The following is a 17,954-nucleotide window of genomic DNA, read 5'->3' on the forward strand; positions in this document are numbered from 1 at the left end:
AACACACATTAAAAATGTACCTTTTTAAAAAAATTAACACTTAATCAAACTGTAATTTATTAAAGTTGCTGAAACACACTTTGGGGCCGTTATATTAAATAGCATACAAATTCTTTACTCAAGATAGTCCAACTACAATGTAACACTTGTATTCTACTTGGATGCAACAAACAAAAATAATGAAAAAGTAAACTTATATTACGCACACTCCAAGGGACAGAATCTGTATATAACAGATGAGCAAACATCCTGGCAACGTTTCGTAATTTATTGGTTTCAAGTCGGTGAATGGTTTCGTATTGTTCTTTGAATATTGCTTCAAAACTCTCCATGTAGTCTTTTTTTAACAGACAAAAACGCTGTAATAAAAAATAAAAAACATTAATGGCGCATGTAAATGTAGATATTCCAGACAAAAATAAATCCAAACATGTACAGATATGTATTATTTAATTAAATGCAAAGGTTGCCAAACTTGATAGCCAAATGTATGTATGTGTGTGTGTGTGTATATTATAAGTAGATATATTTGTGTGTGTTTTGGTCCAAACCTAAATGCATTACACTATTGCCTATCAGGATTCTGTAAATGTAGCTTTCCATTAGAAGAGTGAGATACACAGAGAAAGGGTTTTCACATCAGATTACATCAATAGGGCTCAACTCACCCCAGCAAGCAGGCCAAAGAATTTCTCATATGTTCTTTGCTGTGCACAGCAGTCTAGTATCATATTGCAGAGTTCTTTCTGTAAAAAGAAAATAAGATTGTATTTCCCTTGAAAAGTAACACATTCATAGAAGATACTGACAATAACAGCGTGCAAAGTAACAGACGGCCCTGCTGGCAATTGCCATTGCCCAAGCTGCTAGCCACAATGCCTCTCATATTAAATAAATAAAAAACACTTGCGGCAAAAGTTGCCTGTAAGCCCACCCGTCATTGCCGCTGGTGTCCCTCGGCACCAGAACATCTGATCTACAACCCATTCACAAACTTGCTAGGCATCAGCTGGCCAGTTCTGTCACAATTGAATTTAATTCTGTCTAATCTCATCCTGTGTGAAAATGAGCCATTATCATAATGTATTATTGTTGCCATTCTTTTTACTGTGCACCTCCCAGCACTAAGCCACGAGAAAGACGTACTGTATCATTGGTTAATGAAGGGCAAACAGAGGAAGGGACGGACAGGGGACTCGAGATTATATGCGTGAAGGTAATATGACTACCGTCGGAACTCCGACCCGTCCCTTCACATGGCACTTTGTCCCATCCCCCAGTCCGACCATCCACTGCGTAGATTTTGCACTTCGAGTTACAGACGAGGACGGTCACTCGGCCGAGAAAGTATGTCGCCATAGCGCGGTACGGATTCACGCCCTCCAGGGCCTAAACGCAGGGAGGTGGACAGTCTTTGCGTAGGAACGTCCACCTTGGTGTCAAGCAAATAATTGCGATGGATATCTGTAAAGTTCTGGCAACGAAGAAAACATTAAGACATTTCAATGACCGGGGGGTGGTCTTTTTTTCAGGGTTGTGACTTTTATTGTGATCCATTTATAATAAAAACAAAAGTATTTAAAGGTTATTAGTTTTTTTTAATTTATTTTTTCATCATTCAAAACAGTAAGTAAGTAGCTGTACCAAGTTCAAGTAGAGAGCTCTCTATACGAAACTTTACTCAGAAGAGATAGCTATCGTATTATGAACTTACTTTGTCTTAGACTTTTTCGTAACTAAAGGAAAAGTATAAAAATAATATTTAACGTATCACGTAGTGATCTTTAACTTAGCATCAAGACCGAAAAATGATAATTATACGAACGAAGTTAGAAATTGCCCAATCTTACACAAACGAAATTTTGTCGTGTGGCAAAAAAAGGGGGGACTTAGCTCACAGGTCGTTACGTGGTATTGTTTTGACTTTTAGGAAACGTTACCATGTAAAGTTCTTGAGACTTTGGTATATTCAGAGAGTTTACATTTGAGATTGGTCATACATGTAGGCGATAAGTAGTGACACTACGTCTCGTGAGGAGGTAACGGACTGTTTCAGGGGGGGGGGGGATTTTTGCAACTACGTCAACGTTTGATGTCAACGCAACCAAACTGTGACGTCTGGTTTGTTACTGTAAACTAGTGACAGCAATGATTTGAGGTCGGTACCCTGTCGAAGTCGTGAAACAGGCTTAAAAAACTCCAGCCATGGGTACATCTTCCCTTCACTGACATCACTTATTTGTGCTAAGGCTGCATCTAAGCCTCTAGTCTAATCTATGTATTAGTCAGTTGTGTGACCGAGTTTAGTAAAATTATTATTTATTTTTTGCCAAATTACCCTTTGTATTTTTTCATTATGAAAGTTTGTTTTTTTTAACCACTAAAATGGGAACACTAAAAGTTTATTTTGGCGAAACTAAAAATGTTTTATTTTTCACCACTGGATAAAATGACTTAACCTTTATTTTTGTGATGTGAAGTGTAATCGCTTGATTTAAAGTAAATATAAATTAACAACAAAATACTTGGTTACTTTAGTAGAACCACGGGAACCCAATCTTGGTACAAAAGGGTTAGATTTATGTTTTCCCTTTTTGCCCCTTGAACTGTCACCGGGGACTTAGAATCTACGGGTCATTTCCGTTGTAACCAAAAAAGGGAAGTACTGTCTTGCAAGAACGGGACGTTATTCGATTTATGCTACAATAAGCTTTATTACGTTGTTACTTTAATAAAAATAACCATGTACGAAATTGTCATCTAGTCGTTTTCATTAATTAGTTACAGTAAAACCTATGTAAACTCAATGATTACGTTTGACGATGGAATAAATGGTGAATAATTTGTAATTTATTTATATATAACTTTTAAAGCTTCGAAGTCCTCGAGTTAAATTTACTCGAAAATTACTATATAAAATTTATATTTTTTCATTTTACAATAGAAATTCTGGTCCCGGTCACTGACCAGAGGGGTGTTATTTTCCAACGTTTTCGACTTGCAAACGTTTAAACCGTTCAAATGACCATGTAGAGTGGTAAATGACGATGAGGTACTCTTCGTTTGTCTGGACTACTAATGTTTAATTTACTAGAGACGAGTACTAACCTACATAACAGTCTGTAAGCTATGAGTAGTTTATTAGTCGGATTTCACATACTGGACACATTTTTTCAGCCTAAACTGTAAAATGTTTGGGATAAAAATCAGCGTCAAATCTGCATTTTATAGTCCTTTAGTTTTTACCACTCAGGACACAATATCACCATGTACATATTGGATTGGTTGATACCTATGTCGTTTTATATCTAGCAGATATAATATATTGGTGTGTGTGGGCTTGTCCCCAAGGGTATGGTCGTCTTTACCAAGCCATGCGTCGTTTTAATCCCCAGTAGACTTAACCCACCGTCACAGTCTCTGGTGTTGTTACCAAAAAACTTATTAATTCCTCAGACCTAACGACCAATAATTAAAAATTGTTTAGAGTACGTAAAGAGATAAATAAAGTTATCGGGTAGTGTAGTTTTCGTTTTTGGGTTTGTAAAAAAGTGAAATAATCACAACAAATTTGTGAATCGAACTACCGTGTTGCCGTAAATATTTTCCCATATTGGTGTCGACTTTTATTTAATAAAAGGATATAACCACCGTTTCATTTACATAAAAAAATTTGGGAAACGACGACTTTTGCGAAATTTTAGCTAACATGTTTAGCTACTGAAAGTACAGTATAGAGCGGCAGGTTAGTGATTAGAACCAAAACACACACACACCAAATCCTGATCCAATCACACCTGTATATTATGATATGGTTATTGCTCCTGCGCAGTCAAATGACGTCTAAGTATTCTGGGAGCAGGTAAAGTTTAAGACAGAGGCCAAGATTCATAAAGGTCCTCACGATGTTGCGTAAACTTTACATGTATGTGGTGGATAAGCTATATAACGCCTGCAGTCACAGGTTATATTTAGGCGATATAAATAGTTCCGACGCTGTATCGCTCTGTGTGTATCTTTTTGTTCGTCCGATTGTAGTTAACATAAAATATTGTGACCATCAAAATAGTCCCCGCAGTCCAGGGTATATATAGGAGATCAGATAGGCGAAAAGCAGGTTCGTCGTGTGTCAAAAATAAACATGACACCTGTCATTAACGAAGAGTAGTTGAAAGTTCAGAGGTTAATTAAAGTGAAGTCTTCCTCTCTTTTCTCAAATGCACAAACCCACTGCATTGAAATAATCCACTCCCAACAGGCTTGTTGCTAGGGAGCTGACGCGCTTTGTGATGTGCAGTACAAAATAAAACAAACAGTAATTCTAAGTGAAATTGTCTATGTATATTGCAGCTAAGGCATGCGCAGTTAGACTGTAAAAATGGGGAGCCAACTCCAGGACCACGATATATCCGAATCCGCAGTATAGCGAGGGGCGATATAACGAGGGGTGGGTGTACTGGGACTAACTAGACATCTTGTAATTTTTTTTTACTTTTATTATTATTATTATTATTATTAACTTTATACCCGCTTTTAAAAAAATAAAATAAAAATAATGGCTTTTTCTTTTTTTTTGGTTTGTGTGTGCGCGCACGCACGGGTGCAGGGCTAAGATAATTTTAGATAGACTACTGTACCAGCCTGACCATTTATTATTGTTAACTTTTAATTGAGTATTTATGGTTTTCCTTTTCTGAAACTGTTTCTCCTAAGGAAATGGACGGAGGCAAAACAAAATACTTGCATCTGATGTCTAACTAGCTGTCTGGTTATTTTTATTATTATTATTTTACTTTTTTATGTTGTCTTTTTGTGTGTGTGTGTGTGTGTGTGTAAGTAAAAGGGTGGAGAGTCATTATTTAGCTGCAGTCATTATTATTACATTATGTATTTTATTATTATTACTAGTTTACTTTCTTTGTTTCTGTGTGTGATTTATTTATTCTACGTACTGACGCCTTTGCTTTTTAAAGAACATGGAAGTCATTATTTTTCTTTATTGGTTTGCATGCGTACCAGTTATGTGAACCCCTGTACATAAAATATTAAAACATGAGGGACAGACAGAGCAGACTCTACACACCTATAGATTCTAATAACATCAAGAACTTATGCATTCAAAGTACATACAGATGTCTCCATTATACCCCAGTCGCCACAGATATGCATGCCCAGCCAGGCATAATAAGGGTTTTAACAGCTTGCATGTTCTTGCTTTCCTTCTCAAAACAGAAGCAATCACCAACCAACTGTTTAACTGTCAAGTGGAAACACCAATATGTACTAGTTACAATATGTACATAATAACTTTCTTAGCATGTTATATATTGGCTGTTGTGTTATTAGCAGCAATTACCACTTTTGTTTCCAAATGATATTGTCTGAATCGATAATTGCTTCTATTAAACATGATCTGGCAAAGTAACAGATGGGCTTTGAATAACAAGTTGTGTAGCTAATTAATGCAATATTAATTATTTCCTGACATATTAACTTTATTACTGACCTCAATAACATCCATAAATAACTATGCCACGTTGATTGTAAGTGAACATTCTATCAAAAAAGCTATTAGTGATGCTACATTACTTTGTAAACCACACTTCAGCAGATCTGTAAATATGGGTTCATATTTAAACAAAGAAATCAAGAATAAAACAATTGTGATACCATAACCAAAGTCAGCATTTCTTGCTAAACACATTAACTGCTTTCTCTTCAGCCCAAATGCAATTACAAAAATATTATCCCTTGTGGATGATATGAATTGTGACTGAAGGCTGTAATTTTCATGTGTTGATTACGGGAACCCAAGACACTGACAAATGGGTACCTTCTAATTACACTTACCAAAAAAAAAAAAAAAAAAAGCTTGGTTTTAGCATTATGTTTTAGGTACCCAGCTGCTTAATACATCACAATATCAGTGCGTTAAGCCACTCTCTGATACATATTCATGACAATATTAGCTCTACTTTACCCAACTGTCGGTTCTTAAATCTCAAAATGTACTGTGTGTATCACTTCCATCACTGTCGTGGACCATTATTTTACTGCCGACATAATAAAGTATGTCAGTGACACACATCCCCGGAATACCAGTAAATAATAAATGAGATCCATCAGTAGCATGAAAAAAGTGAAACCCCTTGACCTACATCCACCACATGCACACACAAAAAAAAATGTGGATTATTTTTATTTCCGAGAACTTCAGTCAGTAACTATACACTATTAATATATGTTAATGTGTGGCTGCTTGAGCGCTGTTCTAGCTCAAACGAAAGCCTAAAGCCAACTTGAATTGGTCCATTTCATATCTGTGAAATGATTTATTTGAACAGCCTTCAAGACATTCAAACTGAAACCAACAGATATGCAAGTAACAAATGTTCTAGTTTTCCCTGGGTATGGGTAAAAAGAAAAAAAAAAGGTACAGTAAATAACAAACAACTGAATCCAGTATGTTCACTGGTGTTTTGAGATAGTGTGATCTAATCTTAGACTTGAAGTTAAATGAAGACAAAGGAAATAGTTGTATGACACCATTTTCCCTTGGAGCTATACACTTACCAAATCCTGAATAGCCTGGCATACATTTTACTTTACTTAAAATACATCTTGAAGCTTGTAAACAGTACAGTATTATATTATCTTAAATCTCAATATTTATATGTGTGCAATAAAATTACTAACCTACTTGTTACAAACTTATAACCGTTCAAATATTACACTCAGAGAATAAAAGTGACTGTAAAGGGGACTTGATTGCAGATGGTAAATCCAACAATACAGCCTTAATTATTTTGATATTGTGGTTTATTATTAGAGAAGACAGTACAGCTTGAAATACAGAATTACATTCTTTGAATTTCACCTTGTCATTGAATCTTGCAGAGAGACTTGACTTTGGTAAATTGGCTTTGAATGTCTAACCTTAATCTATTGAAGTTCCTGGTGAAGCAGTTCACAGATGATTTATAGATGCTTAGTCTCAGCTCAAAAACCTTTTCTTAGACCTAATTCTACATGTTGCTGAGAACTAGAAAAAACGGGAAATGCTTACAAAAAATGTAATAGCAAGGAACCATTTTAGAAGAATAAACTACTACTTCCAGTAAAAGGAATTAAGGACCACTGTTTAATAAAACTTAATCAGGAACCAAACAAGTATTGACATAGACACTAGGAAACAGCCATACTGAGTATTTAACTTGTGTGATGTGTGTAAAAAGCAAAGGCAGGAAACATGCAAATTATTATGATGGTCCATATAGTATGATTACTTATCTCTGTCAGAACAAAAATAGATCCTTGAACAGACCTCTGATTTAAGTCACATTAACCAGTGCAATAGTAGCAGTGTACCTTTTTTTGATTTAATAAAATGTATTACATATTGATTTAAAAATACATTGCACTCCCAAAGAATTTGGTAATTGAGAGCTTCACTACCAATATTTAGAGCAGATATTGGTTAACTTAACAGAATGCAAGCATGGTTATTTTGACTGGTTACATTTTATGAGAAGAAAACATACCGTTTGGCTGTCTGGAAAATCCATCTTTATCAATTTATGGGCACATTCTTCAAAGTCCAAGCTGTAAAAATAAAATAGCAATACTTTAAACATGTCATAGTTATTAAGTTATGTAATTTGAATGTAATACACTCACTTATACAGCAACTAATAGTGCAAATTAACTCCTTTTGAAAAAAGAAAAATACTAAAAATAGTGAATTAAATATCTGGAAGCCCTGTGTTCTGGTCCCTGATTAACATGTTGGCATTCTGAGATTGCCAATGTTGAAGGTGCCAGTTAACATTTTATAGAATACTGTACTTTATGTATTTATGGGAAAGGAATTTTTTTTTTCACAGTGGAGTGTTGAGAAATAAGTCATATTTTCCTTGTGTTTTTTTGTTTGTTTTTTGTAAAGAAGACATTACTCACATTTTTCCAGCAAGGGAAACCAGTGTGAAACATGTTGCCATACATAAACAAAGTGAAGTCTATTTTGGGTTCTTGTAAAGATTTTTGTTTTAAAGTGCGTACGCTAAATGGTATAAAACTTCCCTTCACATCATAATTATCCCCAATCTGCACAACTAAACTATAAACACATACAGGGTTACTAAACTGAGGTTAATACTGTACGTACTGTAGCAGTGTGTAGGTTAAAATAAATTAAAAAAAAAAAAAAAAAAAAAAAAAAAACACCTTCTCAAAATAACTCTCTTTAAATCTTAATTTGAATATTCCCAGTAGGAAGTTGTACACATGAAATATAAAGTAACTAACATTGTTTTATAAGGTACTTTAGGTGAAATTTTTTTAACACACTGCATCTATAGAGCTGTTAGTTGTGAGAGAACTGGTGATCATGACATAGATCAGTGGTACTCACTTATAATCTTTTCATTGTACTTAAATAATGCCTGATAGTCAAGTTTTTTGTGAATTGTGAAATAAGTGAATAGCAAATCACATGGTTTCAGTTGATTGTGTATTATTTTGGTACTGTGATAGATATTACCGGCTCTTGCAATCCAGTCCAGAGCTTTGGACTGGAATCGACTAAAAATGCACAATTATTGAACAAACATACTATTAATGACCCAAATTGACCAGCTTTAAATTAATCTTGCTGCCTTACATAGTTCCTGTAACAAAGATATTTAGAACTTCCACAAAAATGAAATACCCCCTGCTCTGTTTATCACTGTGATGTAAATTTACAGAGTACACAGTAAACTTAGCAGCTTGCTCTGACACTTTTGCAAACATACCACAGCTCATTGCACATATTAAACAGTCAAAATAATGATCAACCTCAGTATACTGTACTCCAACTGTACGCAGTGACTTCAATGGAGTTGAATGTAATGCAAACCCATCTTCAGATTAATAATTTAATTACAAAAATAACAATATATGAAGTGGAAACCTGCACCTTGAGGATGTTTGTTTACACATTTTTAGTATAGATCGATGTAAAAAATGATTTTATATATTACAGCAATTTTAAGCTTTCCCTTTTAATCACACCACAAAATTTAACACATTTGTTGTGGTTATGAATAGAACCATTTGTTCACAAACCACATATATCTATTGAATATACAGTACACCCTGGGTTCTCTAGCAAATTGACTGCATTCAAATGCAATCTATTTATTAGATATGTACAACTGAGCCCTTAAGAAAGAAATACTGTGCTAGGTTGGCACAAAATCTGCTGCACTTCCACGGTAAGCAGTTTAATAAGCATTTTAATAGGTCTACAGAATGACAAAAAGAACTGTAGTCTTAAATCCCCACAGGTGAAGAAGAAATGATTATATGACATTACACTGCATTGCCTGTGGAGTACTGTGATATGTCTACTTAATTAGCCATCAGCCACTGACAAGTATGATCTATGAATCTAGTAAAACAGCACATTTAAAAAAAAAAAAAAAAAGTTACAACAATTATCAGAAGCTATCACTCCACAATTTGGAAAAAGTCGATGTACAAGTGTGTTTCTCCTTTCCACTGTAAGCAAGATTAACATAAAGGGTATGGATTATCAACAGATCACTGGTAATTTTATTAAATGTGTCTAGTATTGGGATAGTTTAGAAAATAGGTGATTCATTGCAAAATACAGCATTTTTTAATAACCTTTAATAACATTTGAAAATGGGCATGCATAGATATACTTTAGAAAAAAGTCTGATGTTTAAAAGTTGTGTTTGATATACAATTACATCCATAAGACTATATAAAGCAAAGTTTTGATTTATTTCTTAAATGATAAAAAGGTAGCTTCAGATAAAATGAAGTCAACGGCAAGATAAATTACTTTCCGTTTACTTTCCTTTGCATTGCTGGCCTACATTGTGCCTGTCAGAACTAAATTTGGGGCTTCTAGTTTCTGGAGACAAATGATGTCCTGTGAAGAGAGGTTAATACCACACACAGGACTACATCTCCCATCATTCATTTTTCAGTACATGCTGATACCACCTTCACCCAGCTGTTATAATCTAACTGGGTCTTTACTAGGCTGCAAACCATCCTGGAACTGACCCATTTTTCAGACTCATTTTAAGCATTACTGGGACTTTAGGTCCCTGAGATAATTATAAACTATAGTTTCCAGCAACAGAGCAAACCAAGAACCACAACAGAGAACCCAATGAGTATTTACATCTCAGGAGTTATCTTAGCAAAACATTTTGTGATGGTGATGGATATTATTTCTTATCAGTCTTATTAGACTGACACTCTCTACATACACACACACACACACACACACACACACACACACACACACACACACACACACACACACACACACACACACACACACACACACACACACACACACACACACACACACACACACACACACACACACACACACACACACACACACACACACACACACACACACACACACACACACACACACACACACAGTTGTAATCAAAAGTTTACATATCCCAATCGAAATTTATAACTTCTAAAATTTCTCAAACAAAAGAATTTTAGGAAAAAAAAATTTGTAGCTTTTGTGGATGTGGGGGAAAAAAAAAAGTTAAATAAATAGATGTCTATTACTATTTATTTCAGCAATATTTTAGCAAAACTCTTAACTGCCAATTCAAAAGTATTCATACCCTTTGATGCTATGACAGTATTGTCTACAAGGTGCTACAAATTTCAATATGATAATGCAGAACCGAATTCTAGAAAAGTCTAGAAAATGCTGGATTGTAGGTGAACATTCTTAGAGAGTATAAAAGGGTTAGGCATAGGATGGTTGCTGTCATTACCAAAAAGTCAATATGGGGAAAAGTAAATCTGAATTTACTGAAGTTATCTGAAGACAGGCAGAAATTTACTGAAGTTATCTGAAGACAGGCAGAAATTATTAGGCAGAAATGATTTATTGTCATAAAGCTGGAGAAGGATATAAGGCTATTTCTAATTCCAATTTCAACTATTGTTTCTATTATCAAAAAGTACAAGACTCATGGTACTGTCACAACTCTCCCTCGGTCTGGAAGAAAGAAGGTTCTTTCAACAAGAACAAGAATTGTGAGGAAGAGTAATAACAATCAGAGACTGACTGCCAAAGATATTCACAGTGAATTGGCTGCAAGAGGGACTGGGGTTTCCATTTCAATTACAGGTCGAGTATTGCATGATGATGGTCTCAATGGTCGCAGGCCAAGGAAAAAGCCACTCTTAGGAAAACGTCACAAGGACAATCACTTAAAGTTTGCAAAACAGCATTTGAATGATGGATAGGAGTTCTGGTCAAAGGTTTTGTGGGGTGGTGAAACAAAAATCAAGCTACTTGGTCATGCTGATAATTTTTACATTTGGAGAAAGTCTGGTAAGGTGTACAAAGAAAAGAACACCATACCTACTGTCAAGCATGCAGGTGATAACATCCTTCTATGGGGCTGTTTTTCTCTAATGGCACAGGGAATTTAGTTCCATTACATGGTAAAATGGATTCTATAGCATATCAAAAGATATTGGCCAAACATCAGAAACCCTCATCTACAAAACTTGGTTTAAAGCACAACACGACAACAATCCAAAGCACACCTCAATGACAAATATCCTAATCATTTAAAATAGGTTAGTATTGCTAAAGATGCCTCAACTAGCTATTAATTTCATTTTCCTTGTCAGGGTTTGAATACTTTGGAATTAGCATTTTTGGACTTTTGCAAAAAAATTGCAGTAATAAACAATTGTAACTTTCATGTAACTTCTATTTTATGTAACTTCTTCCTCATCCACACAAGGAAAACTTTTGCTGCAAAAGACTTTTCCTATAATCATTTGCTTTCGAGAAATTATAAATGTTCATTGGGGTATGAAAACTTTTGACTACAACTGTGTGTAATATATATAATGGTAAATCACATACTCTAAAGAACCACATAAATACAAAGTACTGCTGACCTTGACTGAATAGCAAGATAGATGGTACGTCGAAAGGCAACCAAGTTCACCTCAGTCTTGTCATGAATGGTAACTTTCTCTTGTTCTAAATTAATGAAAAGAAACAGTCAATTCTACAGTAAAGCATATCAGTCACATTTTACAAGATTTTCAAACCATGCTTTATATCCCCCCATGTAATTATCATTAACTGCTTAATCCTTTACAGGATTGCAGTGAGCCAGAGCCTAACACAACAGATACAGGGCGCAAGGCAGGACTACACTGCCAGTCATAAACACTCACACAGAGGGCAATTTAGAATGACCAATCAACCTGAAAATCATGTCTTTGGACCGTGTGAGGAAACCGGAGTACCTAGAGAAAACACACACAGACAGGGGGAGAACATGCACACAGCAGACCCCTAGGCCGGAATCGAACCCAGGACCCAGGTGCTGTGAGGCAGCAGTGCTAATTACTGGTTTTGCTAAATTGTTATGACTCTATTTCTGTAAATTCAGCTTCATAATCATGATCTACAGTTACATCTTATTTAATTAAATGCAAAGGTTTCCAAACTTGGTAGCCATATAAATATAAAAGCACATTAAACCATTTCCATTCTAAATAGAAATACCTCCTTCTTCTTCATTCACTTCCTCCTCGTCATCATCTTCATCACTGCCATCTGCATCATCCCCAGACCCTGAGTCACTGCTGCCTTCATCAAGGATATCTAAACAGAAGGATTACAATATATACACACAGTACATTATTACCACAAAACAAAAACAGCTGTTGAAAAAAAATAAAGCTTCCCAACAAAATGTGTATTTACACACATCATTAAAATACTACTTGTGTGTGTGAAATAGATGAGAAATCGTGAATTGTAATGTTTCTATAAAATGTAGATAGCTACATTCTCAGTGGCTACTGATCTTGATTAATTGGAACAGAACTTTATAAAATAGATCTTGATTGCACTATTACTAAAAAAAAAAAAAAAAACACATTTTTAGCTTACCCTTTTTAATTGTTTTATACTTCTCTTCATTTTCCAAGAAATTAGGGTCCATCTTGAAGACATCTGCAAAGTTAAACATTTTTTTGTAAATACTATTTATTTGCAATTATATATTTTACAGCAGTTTTAATTATCAAAGGTAATTACCCTCAAAATGCATTTAGAAGCATACAGTATTAAAAAAATCATTACTTTTCATGATATGCTAAATGTGTCAATGGCATTTAGTGGACCCAGAAGTGCTTTTGTGTAGATTATGGTAGAATTCATTAAAAGCTCAAAAGAAAACCTAACAAATACAAAGCTTCACTGTTAGCATTGTGTAAGAGGAGGAATGCTAACGCTGATAACGGTTTGCAAACATGAAGTCAAACTGATCTGTGGGAAACCAGTGAAGTGGTTGTAAAGTAGAAATATATACTGCTAATGCTTTGAGGTATGGCCAGTAATAAAACTTGGCTGAGAGAATTGAAAAATACAGCTGTGTACCAAATATGACAATATTTCAAAGTTTGCAGTCCCCAAAAGAACCATAAAATAAAATTGCCTAAATGTGCCATATTCAGTCAGGCGTTAATGAAAATATGAAGTTGAATCTAAAATGTAGTGTTTAGAAGTACAACAACTCAACTGTTGTACCACGTGCAAAATAAATAAATAAGAAATGTTAAAAAAGGAGATTTAGCATATATAAGCAAGTAAAGGCTTTAATAAGGCACATGAGTTTATTTACATTAGTGTGCAAATGTATTAGAACACCCCATTGCTTCTGTAGTTTTGATTTGTTTTGCATATGAAATCTGCAGAATGAATAATGGAAAACTGTCAGAACAGGCAAATCAGTGATTGTTTAGTTTAACTGATGTACCACACATGCAATTAATTTAAAATAGTACAAGAACAGGAACACGTGGCCACAAATGGTAAAATACACAACTTCTTGGAAGTTGTTCAAGATGCCTAATTGTGTTGCCTAAACGTTACTACATTAATGACCAAAAACTGAAATTCTCACACCCAGTTTTCATGCAGTTAGGTATTTCATGAGGCGTTCTAATAAATGTGCTCATCTACTATATGTAGTTCTCAATTTGAACTATTGAGCTACTTACTGAGCACATCCTCTGGGTTGTACTCATCTTCCAAAGGAAGCATATGAGTAAACTGATCTTCTTCTTCTACTAGATCAAGGCCTTCAGGAACTACAGGATGATCCTTAAAGCCGTCTTTCCGAATTGCAAACATGACTTCTATCATGTACTGGACACGCTTGTCAATCTCAGATTCATGAAGAATGTTGCGTAAACGTTCAAATATAGCTGCAACACAAAGAAACAGTTAAACTGGGATTAAGGCTTACCAGTTTTATCAAAGCAGGCTCTCTTGCACTTACCATTAATGCCACGAGGGGACACTTCGGTCAGTTTGAGCCCACACTCTTTCAGAAAACTGATCGCTACTTCCACGCTGTCATCGTTAGGCCGCTCTAAAAGGAGAGTGAGCATTTCCAAGCAGAGAACTTCATGGGCCTTTACAGAAATGAGAAACATTTAATTTATTCACACAACTCAAACTGTGCAATAGTAACTAAACATCCACAGGATTTATACACCTCCACTGTGTGTGCTTACCAGGAAGCTATTGCAGATAGTACATTCAAAAAGGAAATACAAAACAAAAAAAAATTAAAAAGCCTTAGGTCAATGATTTTTTCAGACAGTCCTTTGCTGTAATCAGGAAAACCCCAAGGTCCCTTGCAGCCTTGCAGTAAACAGCTTAATCCTTATTAGTATGCCCAGACATTTTATTTTAATGGTACTATGCCAGGAACATTAAGAAGTTACATTGCATCAATAAAGCAGACTTACCACATTCTGATTAACGAGGTGGGCCACGAATTTGGATGCTGCCAAGCAAAGTTGCTGAAATAAAAATAAAAATATATACTAACAGAACTGAAAACAAAAACAGAGCAGGCATTTTTAGCCAAGCATAAAGAAGAATTGTATTCTCACTCACCTTATCATTTCTTCTATATCCTTTTCGGAAATTGAGAATTAATCTTTTGAGCACTAGCTCTCCAATCTGCGGAAACTTTGAATTAATAATTGCTACAACTGCCGCATACACATGTGTGAATATTGGAGAGGCATTCTGTGCTTGCAAGATTGACCTTGCCAGCTGACCTCTGAAAAAAATGAACAATAATTGCATAAGAAAAAAAATTAAAAAAGGACATTTATATTTAACCCTTTGACACCCGTGCGAGAGTAAACAGTGCCTGCTAATTTATAAAACAGTTGCTTGGTGTTTTTCTATTTTCAGTTAAATTCCTTATCCTACTTCATTCAACTGCACTTTTACCATATTCATACGCAATTCTAAATATGAATTTCACACTTTCAAATATAGGCCTGTAATAAAAGCTGTAAGCAGCTGATTTTAAAAAGCCCAGTAGGGGCCCTTTCACATTTGGTTCATTTGAGAGCTTTAGTGTGGTCTCAGGTTGGTTCGGTTTGTTTGGAGGCCAATGTTAAATGTCCAAAACAACTCAAAAAAAAGGTTTGCAAGTTTGTCGTCTGGGGTTGACCAGACAATCAAACCAGTCTCACCGTGACAGTATTACAACAATGTTTAACATAATGAAGTACATATTTTCTATGAAAGCAGTAAAATATGTTTACATGATCTCAATTTGAAGAATGCCACATCCATACAGTATTTTTTATTAATGTCACAGTGTCATATTGTAGTGATATAAAATTCCATAGTATAAGTTATGCACTTTACCTTTAAAACAAGGAGTGCATGTATTATCCTCCATTTAACTCAATTACGCAGCCACAGAATTACATAAAAAATACATCAGTCTTATAGCACGTAAAAGTGAAATACAATTTTTAAATTAAAAACAAATAATTAAGATTCCCAAAACACACAAGCGAACAAGTTGCTGTAGTTTTTTGTAAGTATTTACTTATTTTAAAGATGAGTACAGTAACAGCAAAGCAACAATATGAATCCTGAATTCTGAAATGACTGATCTGGTACAGAAAAGTAAAAGCCAGAACAGGGAAAAAGAGGAGGCAGGTAAAGGAGGAGAACATTAAAATGGCAGTCACAGTCATCATTGGTCTTGCTACCTTGTGTTATATCCTACAACTCCTTACAACTTATTTTTTTATATAACGTAAATGGAAGGATGATGTCCTTTTTTACTTCCAAGAACACACACAAGTATAGAGCTCGGTCAATATAAAGAAGGCATGAATCGATGGTATCACAGTAATATATGGCTTAAGAATGGGAAAAGTTACTGAAGGTGTTAGTGTTTGAAACATTAATTTCTTGTTATTCTGTAAATGATCAGTTTGTTTGCAGAAATTGGATGTGAAATACACACGCTCACTGATCACAAAAAAACAAAAATGACCCAGTCAAATTAGTTCACTTCCAAATGGTCAGTTTGGAGAAAACAGATGAACTTGGTTTCTTCCACTTGTCCAGAACTCTCTTCGATAAATTGCAAAACAGAACCAAATGTGAAAAGGCTCCCGTATCCCACTCAGAAAGGATTCTTGATTAATAAAAAATAAACACCTTATAGTTAACAAGTGCTCTTGGTTGGCCAGAAAAAAACAATTCCCTGTCTTAATAAACAATATCCATTTTACAAAAAGTCACTACTCGAGAACCAGCACATCAGTAATTGTTTGTTTTTAAGAAACTGCTTCTGAATGGAAACAAAATGGAGTTTCAGCACCAATAAATCACTCACCTTCCTCTCACAATGTTCTCTTGTAGAAGTTCATGAATTATATTGGCTATGTTTGAGACATTCACTTTGTTGATGAGACCATTGATTGACTTCTTCAAGGCTTCCCAACTCATCCTCTGATATGCCATACTGCAATAAAAAAATGCTTAGTGCTACCGTACCTTGTGTTTCACATGTGATACAAATAATTATGTAAATACTTTTGTTTTATAGAATTACACATCACACAACTGAAGGCATTTTACGCTTAATACAGACAGTTCATAAACGCAACACAAAACTCTCCATTGACAGACAACTTATCCTGCATGTTCCTCTCCTGGATGAGCACATGGTATACAGTATTTAAATATACCCATCAGATCTGATTCCCTAGAATTTCCTCCAGGGTGCCAGGATAGGTTAGATATACAAGGCAACACCAAACCCTTTAGCAACAGGTTGCTATAAAATTCAGCGTGCAATCCATACATATTCACCTCTTTCAGAATCACGCAGCCAGCTGAAGATGTCATTTTAAATTCCCACCCATAAAACCAGAAAAAAATCAGTCAAGCATTATATTGTATTGAATGCATCAGCAGTGCTTGCAACAAAATGCATAACATTTGATACCAACCATTACCTTTTACAACTTAACAGTGTTCGGATTACCATTTCTCATCAATGTTTTCAGGTGTGCTTGTAGACGTTTGCTGCCTACCTGCTCTTGTCAGTGATTTGCTCCTGCATCATCCGGAGCTTGGCAGGTGGAATGTAGGCTCCTCCTGTCCGAGTCAGGATTGGATCCAGCTCTTCTTTCTTCTTTTTTACTGGAGGCTCTTCCACAACAGGGGAGGGTGATCTACCTCTTCTTCGGAGATCTGCATCCCTCTCACTGCTGGGAAGGCGATCACGGACCCTCTCTCTGCTGGGGTAGCGTGTCCTCTCCCTTTCCCGTTCTCTCTCTCTGTCCCTATCAGGGTATTTTTCCCTCAACCGCTCTCTAAATATGGGAGAAAAAAAAAAGTAAATAGTGTGGCAGACTAGGGGGGAAAGGAGAGAAATGTAGTCCAGGAGGGGCCAAAAGACTACATCCCACAGAATGCCACGGGGGACAGTCAGGATGAGGTTAACCTGGCTCTAATTAGGAATGAATGCCACCTGTCTGCAATTAGCAGGGAGGTATATAATTAAAGAAAATGTTTGTTCTGA

The 17,954-nt window shown here is 35.4% G+C and overlaps 1 protein-coding gene across 3 annotated transcripts in view; it reads right to left on the reverse strand.

Annotated features, from left to right (window-relative positions):
- LOC121322178 (pre-mRNA-splicing factor CWC22 homolog) overlaps positions 1 to 17,954 on the reverse strand; it is a 37,530-nt gene that overhangs the window by 5,106 nt on the left and 14,470 nt on the right. For all 3 annotated transcript variants that reach the window (XM_041261763.1, XM_041261762.1, XM_041261761.1), the window contains exons 6-17: positions 17,464 to 17,745; positions 16,761 to 16,889; positions 15,002 to 15,170; positions 14,851 to 14,904; positions 14,376 to 14,511; positions 14,095 to 14,301; positions 12,983 to 13,045; positions 12,593 to 12,691; positions 11,974 to 12,058; positions 7,542 to 7,602; positions 669 to 746; positions 207 to 359 (exon numbers count right to left, since the gene is read on the reverse strand). In XM_041261763.1, the coding sequence (XP_041117697.1) occupies positions 207 to 359; positions 669 to 746; positions 7,542 to 7,602; positions 11,974 to 12,058; positions 12,593 to 12,691; positions 12,983 to 13,045; positions 14,095 to 14,301; positions 14,376 to 14,511; positions 14,851 to 14,904; positions 15,002 to 15,170; positions 16,761 to 16,889; positions 17,464 to 17,745 (1,516 nt within the window). The remainder of the gene's footprint in view (positions 1 to 206; positions 360 to 668; positions 747 to 7,541; positions 7,603 to 11,973; positions 12,059 to 12,592; positions 12,692 to 12,982; positions 13,046 to 14,094; positions 14,302 to 14,375; positions 14,512 to 14,850; positions 14,905 to 15,001; positions 15,171 to 16,760; positions 16,890 to 17,463; positions 17,746 to 17,954) is intronic.

This window comes from Polyodon spathula, chromosome 10, assembly GCF_017654505.1.
Source record: "Polyodon spathula isolate WHYD16114869_AA chromosome 10, ASM1765450v1, whole genome shotgun sequence".
NCBI classification, from domain to species: Eukaryota; Metazoa; Chordata; class Actinopteri; order Acipenseriformes; family Polyodontidae; genus Polyodon; species Polyodon spathula.